Below are 12,765 nucleotides of genomic sequence, written 5' to 3' on the forward strand. Positions count from 1 at the left end.
TTTTGTGTAAAATTAGCTTAGAATTTTAGCATTGCAATTCTCAAATAAAGTAGTGATATGTATCTTTATTTCCTTATACCTTTCTCAGGTTAATGTGCCATAGTCAAGTTTTTTGTAGCATTGCTTTGATCTTGTTATACTCTTCCTGCCCTCAGTTAGTAATTGCTTCTAGAAATTTTACTCAGAATGGTATCAGTTCATGCTAACACAGCTGTTCTGTACAGATTCACAGACATTAAAATATGTTTACTTGTTCCTGAAAATTCATTTTCTCCAGACGCTAATATGCATTCACTGATGAAGCAAGTCAGATATACCGTTGCATGAATCGTCATATTATTATTATTATTATTACATAGCACCTCCAGGGAATCCAAGGACTCATCGAAGGAGGGCACCTGCTCCACAACTCTCTGTCACCACCACTCAACTACATTCATCATCTACACCAATGCCATCTACCGCTGACCGCCACTACTACTGTTCACAAACATCCATACCCATAGCAGGATTCAAACCCGCAGCCTTTTGGTCAGAGAGTGGATACGCTAATCACTTGGCCAACCAGGCCGGCATTTAATTAAATGTAATTAAAGCTGTTATTTGTCGAATCTTATGAATCATTTCTTTGAGTGTAGTATTGAAGCATATATAACATGTTGAACATGGTAATAGAGACCTAACCGACTGATTTTTATTGTAATTGGCCATAAGCCAGATAGATACCTGGAACACATTAATTATATCGCCGGCGAAGGTTGGTCGATTGGTAGAGCCTCTGCTACTAATGGCTCAGTTAAGTATGTTTGAGCGCGGTTAGTAGTTGGAAGGGGACCAATCGTTCGATGCTGTCGGCACACTCTCCCTCGATGAGTCTTTGGACTCCCTGGAGGTGTCAAAATAATAATAATAATAATAATATCATCAATCTGTGGTGCTTAACTTAAAAAGTGTTGAAAAACACCAAAGAGGACGATAATAAAATTTATAATACCATGTAAATGTTTTTCTTTACTCTATATATACATTGATTGTATATAATCACAATAATAATAATTGGTCTTATTGAATCCAAGAAAACTCGGCAGTTATAAAATTTGCAAAGTTAAAAATAATTTGACTGACATTTTTTGGTATAAGTTTTTTATACCAAAAAATAACGCTAAAGAAAAAAGATAAAAATAAATTTTGTTTATCTTTTTCTTTAGCGTTATTAAACACAGTGCCACAAAAACAAAGTAGATAAAATATTTATTAAGCAGCTATTATAAGCTCAATAAATATGTTATTTATAAAGTTGCTCCACAGTAACAGCCAACACAATTTTTTTAACATTAAACTGATTGTTATATAAAAAGCTATTTTTTGTTTTTTAATGTCTTCCACGGGTACAACTTTACCAAATTGCTACACCCCCCCCCGACAATTCACAAATCAAAAAACTATGTGATACTGTACTATGGAGATAAAAAAAAGCATGATTCAGATAAGAAAATACTACCAAGCTTCAAAAAATATCTATATAAATGACAAAAAAAAGCACAACACAACAATAACAAAAAACAGCATAACAAATTCAGTTATTTTTCAACGAAATAAACAAAATGTAATAATAATAAAAACAAAGCAAATATCACCCTATAGCACCATACCTACTTATGAAATAAAGAAACTAATGCAGCAAACACCTCAAAATATTTGTTTTATGCTGAGAAAGGGAAATGCTAAGAGAATATAGAGTGGAAGCTCTGTATTCTAAGTAATGAAACATCAATATCAGCAATAAAATAAAATAAATAAAAATAAATTTGCTAATGCCTTTTAATTCCCTATAGGGAGTAGGCAAGGCTATTTTAGCCCTATCTAACGTTTGAAGATGGGGAGGGCAGTTCAATATGCATCAGTAGCCAATCAGAAATAGCTGTCCCAAGACTATCATTAATTATAAATGGCATCTGGTAAAGAGAGGCAGCTGATAAGTGCTGCCATCTTGTGTTCCCCAATCTTAACATTATATTTATTGTTGGAAATAGTGTGGATTCTAGGTTCAATTTTCTTGAGTTTCCAGGAGGAAAAAATCCACTTGCCTGTGTCAGAGATTGGTGAACTTGGGAACCAGTCAATGAAGAAAGGCTTAGATAAAGTTCCTCTAGTCATTGACTAGAATCAAACTTAGAATGCTCTTTCTTTGGTTGTCCTAGCAGTGTGGACACACATACACACTACTTCCACTGAGCTACACTGGCTCTTATCAGCAATAATCCTATCACAAATATTAAGAAAAAGAAGAAGACAAAAATGAACACCGACAACAGAAAAAAAAACAACTACCATTGCCAACAACAATAGGAATGACATTGAAAAGTGCAAGAAAAAAAATTTACAGAATGCAATGTAATAGTCTTGGGTTATGCAGATATCAAAAGGATGAGTATAAACTTTATGAATTATTTATTATTTTCACAAAATTTATTATGGTAGTTTTTTTTTTTTTTTTTTTAATATTTATCCTGCACATAAGAGGTGCAAGAACCTATAGCACATCAATGCTGTGCATGTGTGAGGTGTATCAAGAAAGAAGAAATCTATTGACAGAAGACTCTTCTAGAGGACAGAGGTAGATGGAAAATGAGGAAAAAGAGGAGCAGGTATGATGAGTTTGCAGTTGCACTGTAAGGGCCAAGCCATTTTGGCTGATTTATATGCAGAAAGACTATTACTAGTGAAGTACTGCTATCACCCGCTGCCTCAGAAAAAAGATTAACAATGCATCATTCTGAACTTAAAAAATGCACCTCAGTAAGCATAATATCACTTCCGATGATTTCATTCATGTGTCACATATGTAGATCACATTGTTTTATTGACTTTTCAGCAATCAGAAAGCATTAGCTTTCATAAAGTAATATTTTTCTGTATGTTCATAATGACATCACTCTAATCACATTTACAGGTGATTACAAAGACTAATGTTGCTATAGGTTTCAAAACTTACATTATTACTATTGATTTTGTTGTTAGTGCTTTGTGTGTTCGAGTAGAAGAAAAAAAGAGAATGAACTTAACCACCACAATTATTGCACAGAATCATATGGGGAGAAAAAAAAACTACTTTGCTTCTGCTAGGCTTCGCTGTGAAACTTCCCAAGATTTAGGAAACAGTAATTCTTAGACCTCCCAATCAGCATTTAAGACTGCCTATCAGAGCCCACAGAGGATGTCTCTCTTGGGGATTTATGCTTTTAGTCTAACATCTTCAATTTATTAGATATATGAAGAGCCAAAGCTTCAATTCGGCGACATATGACTTGTTTAAGTTAAAGGATATTACATCCCATATCATTTCTTAGCCAAATGAGAAACTCGAAGAGTTTCATGCTGAATATAGTAGAAACTATATAAAGTTTGGCGAGTCCAAGCATAAGCAAATACCTGGATACTGCAGCAACTGACCCTAAAAGGTAGTGCAAGCTGAGGCAACTCATGTCTAAGGTGGAGCAAGCTCCGATCACTATTCTTGATATTTACCCATAATGTGAACTTAGCTCCTAGGAGCTGTATTTCTGTTCTACATTATGAGAGAAGGTCACTACCCAGACCGGTTTCAACCTTTATTGAGGTCTCATCATCTCATCAGTGAGTAGGTAGACCTAGTTAATATCAAGTTTGTAGCGAACAGAACTTACAACCTTTCTATGAGTATTGCCGAGAGGTGTCCTAATAAATTATTAGATATATGAAGAGCCAAAGGCTTCAATTCGGCGACAATAAAGGTTGAAACCGGTCTGGGTAGTGACCTTCTCTCATAATGTAGAACAGAAATACAGCTCCTAGGAGCTAAGTTCACATTATGGGTAAATATCAAGAATAGTGATCGGAGCTTGCTCCACCTTAGACATGAGTTGCCTCAGCTTGCACTACCTTTTAGGGTCAGTTGCTGCAGTATCCAGGTATTTGCTTACGCTTGGAATCGCCGAACTTTATATAGTTTCTACTATATTCGGCATGAAACTCTTTGAGTTTCTCATTCGGCTAAGAAACGATATGAGATGTAATATCCTTTAACTTAAACACATCTTCAATTTATTTTTCTTTGTGGTTTGTGTATGTGTCATTACAATTCTTCTATTGTATCTCAGAATATCTTTGTGATGGAGACAAAATCAGTTTAATGCATTCCTTGTGTTGTCTTCATTCCATTAAACTCATAAGAGGATTCAATCAGCATTTAAGCCTACATGTATTAGTAAAACCATGTGCATAATTTTACTCTAATCTTGTGTTTTGTTTATTAAATGACAGTTAAGTATCATCGCTTAATATTATAAACACTCTTGTAATGTTATTACATTGAACACTATGTTAGTTTACTTGTTTTAGGCCTGTTTAACAAACATTGGAACTTGTTGGATTTTTTTTATCTGTATACCTATGTAGGTTATTCCATAACTCTTGCTGGTAAGATTTTATTGAAATTTGGTATTTGGGAGTTTTTAAAATGTCTTGTTGTATCAGTTTTTGATTAATTAAACCGATTTTAGTGGAGTATTAGTTCTCTTTAAGCTAGAATTTATTGGAATTGTTATTGAAATCCATTTAACCATCTATATTTAGTTTTCAATTGGATCATTTTTAGTTGCAGCATTTGGAAAAAAATGTTTCAAAAAAAAAAAAAAGAAAGAAAAACTGTTACAAATGATAATAAATTATCACAGTATGACTTAATAAGAAGTCACTATCTAAGAATGCTATTGCAAAAGATGCACTTTTTTTATGATTATCTGAAATCATTTCCATACTTATTTATATTTTTTAAAATACAGTTTCATATTATACAATATGTTATGGTTTTATTTTGCATAGTTATAGATTAATTCAGTTATATTAATATTTATACTGATATATATACTAAGGGGAGTTGGTCTGGAAAGTTCCGATAAACATCTAGACAAAAATGATATTAAAGCAACTGATATAATATCATTTTATCAGTTGCTTTTGGCATGATATAACCACATGAAAAAAACATATGAGGATTTAAGAACATAAGTTACCTTTATAACTCTGCTACTAGTATATTCTTTCTTGTGGTTATATCAGTTACTTTAATATCATTTTTGTCTAAATGTTTATCAGAACTTTCCAGACTCCACCCCCTTGTATATGTATTTAAACTCTTGATAGCTTGTTATCCAATAAAGGTTCATGACTGTCTTAGATTTATAGGAATATAATAGAATGCTTGCTTTTCTTCTGCTTTATCCATGTTTTCTCTTGCTACAGCCACAATACACAATCTACAACATGGGAAGATCCACGAAAGAAACTGAGTGCTGGAAATTTGCCAACTCCTACTACCCAGGCAACAGGTCTCAATCAAGCTCCACCTGCTCCTGGAGTTACCCAGCCAATCAGCATCCAGACTACTATGGGACCGCTTCCTGAAGGATGGGAACAGGCAACAACTCCTGAAGGAGAGATCTATTTTATTAATCATAAAACTCGCACTACCAGCTGGTATGACCCAAGAATTGGTAAGTGTGATGTGAAAAGTCTCGATTCTTTGAGCATTGAATTGTAAAATCTATTAAGAAGCTTAAACTTTGACTTTTAATCACATGTTGTTAGTTTTGACATGTTTAGTTTTTGATGTCTACAATTTTTTATAAAATAAAAGATAAACAACTTTTAATTATTTGCTTATCAACTCATTCTAATATATTTATTTGCAAACTCAAAATTTCACTGTAGTCTACTATTAGATTTTATGGGACCTCTTTCTGAAGAATGAGGACAGGCATTTTTTTTATAGCAATCTTATATATTAGCGGTTGTTCAACCTGTAATATATTAGTATCCTGGATGGTAGAAAATTATGAAGAAGAAACTTCTTAACATAGGATTTGAAAATCTGTAGATCGTACTCTATAGAAAATACATAAGAGTACTGTTCCAGAAGACAGTAGGAGGAATGAAGAGAGAAAAAAAAAAAGAAAAATTTGTTCTGCAAGTTTAGACTTAAATGGTTGTTGTATGTGAATTAATAGATTTAAATAAGAGTGGGCATGTTTTCCTAGACATGTTGCATAAGCTAAATTCCTGTTTAGTTTATGCAACAGCTCTAGATAATTCAAGCAGCAGAAATTGAATGTCTGTATAAAGAGCAGTGGAGTGAATTGGCAAAAGATAGCTTATGAATCAACCTAATTTACTCTCTTCTGTATTGATTCAAGTATTTTTAGGGAGCTCTTTGGAGCACCATCTCAAAAGGAAGCTTGGAGACAAAGCTGGGTTCAGACCAGTAGAGGTCTGAACATTTTATTAAGCAATACATAGTCTATATCTGAGTTTCCAAAATCTTCACCGATGCTCCAGAGATACTCATAGGTCTGTAGTTAGACACATCAGTCTTTGCACCAGCCATGTGTAATGAGATTATCATACATTCCTTCAACTCCTGTGGAATCTTCCATGTGCTGAGACTCAAATTACCCAGCCAGATCAATGGCAAAGTCAGTTCAGCTGAAACTGATTTGTGCTGATATTTTATCAGTAAAATATCAGCACAAATGGTGCTCCTATTGCTGAATTCCTGTTCAATTTATGCAACAGCTAAATGTTTATTACCCTTTCATACACCTGAATTTCTTTATCTATTGTGAAGATAGAATTCAGCTGTATGTTGCATACACCAAGTTTATAGCTTTGAGCAAAATGTTCACTCATTGGTGAACATTCCCCTCTGTATCTGCCACTCACATAAGAAATTCATTCAGTAGAGTTATTTATTCTAAACTCAAAAAAACTCTTTCATTCATTTCTTATTTTTACTTGCAACATAATGATAGAAATCTTCATCTTCTGTGTAGTCTTTGGTGCAGAGCTAGTCTTTTCATACTCCCACTTAGCTTTCTGTACAAATACTTATAATTTTTCTGGTCTGCACATTATAATTTTCATAATTTATGTCATCCTTATGAACATAGATTCTTAAGAAAAAGATTATATCTTTTTCTTAATAAGATTGCACATCTGTTCACTCTTATCCTATTTATTCTTTGAACTCTAGGAACACATCCTGATATTGCACCATTGAGGTGTTTTTTAATATTTTTCATGCACTCAAGATATCTTTCCCCCAAATACCAATAGATACCATGGGATTAAGCCTAGTATTCTTCTCAGTTATTGAAGTTGAAAATTTTTTCGCTTAGTTATACTATAAATTAAAGATGCCAAGAAATTTTATTGTTGGTTTAATCCTTTATCCAAGTGTAAGCAAACAAAGGTTGTGCATGAAGTAACTTCACAGCTGGGCATGTATATAGAGGCTAATGACTTCACATCATTCTTCTCAATTAGTTGTAATTTCCTGTTTTGTAGTTCAGCATGTAACCTTTACTGAATGGAATATCTACACACTTAGCCATTTTACATGTCAGTACAGCACAATTACTGTCACCAACTGCAAATAGAACAGTCACATCTTTAACTCCTTTGACACTATAAGCCAGGTCTCTTTGACCTTGGGTTTCTTCTGTCACATCTTGCTTATGGAAGTTGTCTCACAACAGCTCAGTAAATCCGGTTTCATCCAATTTGCATTTGGATAATTAGTCACCCATGATGATTAATCATTATCTTTCTAGCAAGATAATGATTAATCAGATAGCTCTACTACCTTATCTACTAATATTCAGAGCACCTATCAGGTTGATTTAGCGATGCAGTTCATCATCACCTACTGAACCACTAGGTCTGTAACCTAGTCAAGTATTTGGTCTTTACTCCACCTCTCTCCAGATAGCTTCAAACTCACTGCTACATAGAAAATTGTTATTAATATTGCAATCACTAGCTTTCTACCCTGACTGGACTGAAATCCTCCAATATCATCAGCATCACATTGCTTCTGTCCTATTTTGTCTATCCTTCCTAAAAATGCTGTACCCTTTACACCCATATAAGTTAATATATCTGTTTCCAAGAGCCAGGTCTCATTAATACTAACAGTCTGACTTCACAAGTTATTCACAATGGCAACAAACTTTGTTCCTTTGTTCCTAATACTCCTGTCATTTGTGTACAGGCATAACAAGTTACCTTCACGCTTATTTGTATATATACTCGCTTCTGCAGTTTGCACGATTGAGTTGAACAGCTTTCAGATTTGTATTTATATAGAGATTATTGGAGGCCGGAAGTGGTTTGAAAAAGTTCCATGTGTGGTGCTAGAGCAGGGTTTGCAGCAGCTGAACTATGTAAAAAATAAGCCGGCCAAAAGGCTGCAGGTTTGAATCCCACTATGGGCATGGATGTTTGTGATTGCTTATGAAAATATTAGTGGTGATGGTGGGGAGTAGATGGCATTGGTGTAGATGATGTGGTTCGCTGCAGTTGGTGGATTTGAGTGGTGGAGATGGAGAGTTTGACAGTAGGTGCCCTCTCTCGATAAGTCTTTGAACTCCCTGGAGGTGTCACTTAATAATAATAATATATATAAAATTAATAAAAATATGGGGAAATATCTTTAGCCCACCCATGATAAAAATGTACTATAGGTTTACTAAAACCTTTCCTGGATGGAGCCACACAAAACCTACAGACAACCTTACACATACTTAATAATCTCAAACTGACTATCACACAATCATTCTTTTATCATAATTACCTCCATGATTAAGCATGTTCATAATATTAACATACTTGCTTGCCTTAATTGCTCTTGTACATAGATACTCTCCATATTAGGTCTCATACCTGTAAATGATTTCTCTAGACTTCTGATACCAGATGCATTCAAGTGCAGACTGTCCCTCTTAATATAAATTCATTCTTCCTTCAAACCCACTCGACACATCTAAAAACTCAAACCATTAGTTCTACACACATGCACATTGAATTGTTTGCCATCATAGCCTTTTTTCCCCCTTTCAGAATAGACTAACGATTTTCAGTTTCTTACTCTTTTCTCTCACTTCTTCCAGCAATCCTTTCATATCCTTTTCATATGCTGCATTTATTGCTAATTAAATCATTTGTACCTATGAGAACGACTGTCTAAATATTAAAGATACCAAGAAATTATATACTTGGTTTAATCCTTTATCCAAGTGTAAGCAAACAAAGTTTTTGCACCTGAAGTAATTTCAGGACTGGGGCAACTTGTGGTAAAGGTGGTATGACTTCACATCACTTGCTTTAGTATCTCATCATGCAAAGCACATCTCCTTGCGGACATGTCTAATGCTGTGCATTATGGGAAGGGTCACTACCCAGACCAGTTTCCCTGTTTTAAGTGCAGGGTTACCTCTCCAAAAACTCGTGATCCCCCAGATCACCCAATAATGAGCAACCCAAAAGATCATTTAACTCTAACTCAGCCATAATCTCAGTGGTGGTCCCACTCAGAGACAGGCAAAACCCTACCCCCAAGCAGAATCACTCATATCTCAGGGAAAGTACTACCCCTTCTGCACAAAAGCACATCCATTAGAGCCAGACCCGTAAACAGCAATAGCCGAGCCTCAGTTAAACCCTTCATTGGCTACAGCCTTGCCACAACAACTTCCACACAAAAGCACGTCAGTGGGAGCCAGAGGTGATATTAAGCAGACTGCATGCAGAATGTTATTGTCTATAAGGGTGAAGCAAAATACACTTTTATAATCCCTGCTATCTGATAAGGTTACTGTGTAGAGGAAAGTTTGAGCTAAGTGCTCTGCCCGAGTGGGTGCGAGTTATAGATCCTTGTTAGGAAATAGGATGGCCTCAGGTCTCCTATATTTGAAGAAATCCAATTCATCATAGTTTGCTGCTTGTTGAACATTTGGATGTGAAGACGATTTTGAGAAGAACTTTACTGCTAAAGATTGTAGGAAAGAGTAGATATAAGGGATATTTGTGTCCCAATGAAGTTGAACGTCACTGATATACCACGGCGCATTTGTTTTGCGCTCTCTGCAGTTTAAGGATATTTGTGCTTGAAGTGTGGCTCCAGGTGGGGGTCAGAGTAATAATGGGACAAATCATCAACTGGTAGAGTAGCAATTTGATTTTGATAGTTTACTATTCTTATTGATAAGAGGGTAGAGCTGTGTTATAACTTTTGATGCCTTTGTACATGAGACTTTTGTATGTTGGCTGAAGGTTAGTTTTTTGTCCAGCAGTACACCAAGATATTTGGCTTCTGCTCTCCAGGGAATTTTGATATTAAATAGAAAGCTGTCTTCTTTAGGAGATATTGAATTTTTGGTGAAAAGCACGGTAGCACTCATTTGAGGGTTTACTTGCAATCTCTAATTTCAGCAGGTTTTCTTGCATTTCTTGATGACAAGATGCAGTTTAAGAGATCTAGCTAGTATTGCTGTGTCGTCGGCGTAGAGGGCAATGATAGACGACATTGGATTGTGCGGAATGTCCACCATGTAAATTGACAAAAGTATCAGTGCCAGGAGAGACCTTTGAGGCACTCCTGCCAAGATCCATCGCTGGGTAGATAATGCGCCATTTAATTTGACTTGCATTCATCTGCCACTAAAAAATGACTTTACGAGGTGGACCAGATCCAATGGAATGCTGGCTAAAATCAGCTTGTATAGTAGTCCAAAGTGCCATAGTTTGTCAAATGTTTTTCTAAGTCAAGAAAAACTGCTTCGGTGTATTGATGCCAATTGTAGATTGTGGTAATGAACTCAATCCGTCTATGGATTTGTTGAGTAGTGCTGTGAAACTGGCAAAAGCCAAACTGTTCTGTATGAAGGATATTTAATTTGTTTACAGAGACTTGAATTCTGGAAAGGATAACTTTTTCTGCAATTTTGCCCAAATTAGAAATCAGACTGATGGGACGATAACTTTGAGGCAGCTGTGGATCCTTGCCAGGCTTATAATAGGGACCACGTCTGCCAACTTCCATGCAGAGAGAAAGTATTTGAATCTGAACATGGCATTTATTATTGTTGTAAGATGTACAATGGCCTTTCGGGGCAGTAGTTTAATAACTTTATTAGGAATGCCGTCAGGCCCAAGAGCTTTTTTATTCTTTAAATTCTGTATATTGTCATAAATTTCAGCTGAAGAAGTAAGTGTGAGTTGGCTGGTACAGGTAGCAGACCATTTTAGCACGTATCTGACGTGGAGTTGAATTTTATAAATATGATTGAAGTTTAGGTTATCATATGAAGGGCTGCACTGCCTTTCTAAATGTTTAACTATAGTTTCGGCTTTTTCAGCATCTGAGTGAACAATGCCTAGATCAGATTTGAGAGGGGAAAGAGATTTATTTTTGTTTTTGATATTTCTCAGCAGTTTCCAGATGGTTTGATCACCGGGTGATATGGAGGCTAATTTGTCTTCCCATAATTTGTTTCTGTGGGCTTTAAGTGCATCTCTCACTGCACAATTCAGTTTGTTGAGAAACTTTTTGTCTTGGTGGGCTCTGGTGTTATGGTATAGTTTTTTTGCCTTATTTTTTTTCCTGATTAAGTTCATGATGTCTTCTGGTAGTTGCTTACGCTTAGAAGCAGTTTAATTTAAGGTGATAGATGATAAGGCTGCGTTGATCTGATGAGTGAATTTATTGACTGCAGATTCGACTTCTTCCTTGGAGTTAATGAGGAACAGGGCCAATGCAGTCTGGGAGCATTTTGGATCATTTTTTCCACGGTATGAAGGTGTGAAGCGAAGGGGGGCAGTCCCTTCTGATTACCCAGTTGGAGCAAAATAGGGTTTGTGGTCAGAGGATAATTCGTTCAGTGATTCCAGGTTGTACTGTAATTTAACATTCTGGAGGACAACTATATCCAAGACGTCGGAGGAGCCAATCGGACTATGATGAGTTGATACTGAGGGGCCAGCCACAGCTGCACAATTGGAATTTGATTCTTGTTGATAGATTTACTGCTCTAGGCAGGATGTTTTGCATTTAAGTCTCCGGCAATAATGACCGGCCCTTTAACTTCGAGGGTGGCATCCAGATCTGAGGTCAGCAATGTTTTTGATGGTGGGGTGTAGGCTGCGTAGATTTTTAGGTTTCCGACTGAGTTTGTAATGACATTAATACCTGTGATTTCGAGATTAGTGGTTGTAGGGTTGGCTACAGAATGATGGTTGTAGTTTTTGATGAGTATGGCTGTACTACCACCTCTATGCTCAAGTCTGTCATTTCTGTATGATTTTGGGGTTGTCAGCAGCTCTCAGGTGTGTTTCATTAATTAATAATATATCCGGATATATTATTGAATTCAAGAATTGAATTCTTGGATTTCTAGTATTTTGTTTTTGAGACCGTTTGCGTTCCAAGCAATAATTTTGAAAGAATCTAGGGTGAGTTTTTTTTCCCTATACATCAGAGAGTGCAGATTAAATGGACTGGGTTTGCTGTAAAAACCTTTTTGTATTACTTAGTGATGGATTTGAGTTACTGAAATCCTGCAGCATATTTGCAAGAGAAGAGGTGATGATGGGTGTTATATTTGAATGTGGATTAGGCAGATTCTGGTCATGGACTGTCTTTTTGGTGCAGGCCACATCGGCATATGTCCTTGTTTGATGTTGAAGGTTCAACTTCCTGGGGGGGGGGCTCAGTTAATGGTGGGTGAGCACCTGTTGCCCTGTTCGAACTAGTGGGGGACTGATGAGCTTGAGTTAATGGAGCTCTCGTTTTAGATAATAAGGTAGATTGACTTTTTGGCTCAGTCTGCTGTTTTTGGAGTGGTAAATACACCCTCTATAGTTAGCAGGGTGAGGGCTGCCGCAATTAGC

The 12,765-nt window shown here is 36.0% G+C and overlaps 1 protein-coding gene across 3 annotated transcripts in view; it reads left to right on the forward strand.

The window, feature by feature from the left end:
* Positions 1-12,765, forward strand: part of LOC150093189 (transcriptional coactivator YAP1-like) — a 241,776-nt gene that overhangs the window by 157,255 nt on the left and 71,756 nt on the right. For all 3 annotated transcript variants that reach the window (XM_090413261.1, XM_090413263.1, XM_090413262.1), the window contains exon 3: positions 5,284-5,534. In XM_090413261.1, the coding sequence (XP_090269387.1) occupies positions 5,284-5,534 (251 nt within the window). The remainder of the gene's footprint in view (positions 1-5,283; positions 5,535-12,765) is intronic.

The sequence above is a fragment of the Typopeltis vanoorti genome, chromosome 24, assembly GCF_054136105.1.
Source record: "Typopeltis vanoorti isolate ZY-2024b chromosome 24, IOZ_Tvanoo_1.0, whole genome shotgun sequence".
NCBI classification, from domain to species: domain Eukaryota; kingdom Metazoa; phylum Arthropoda; class Arachnida; order Uropygi; family Thelyphonidae; genus Typopeltis; species Typopeltis vanoorti.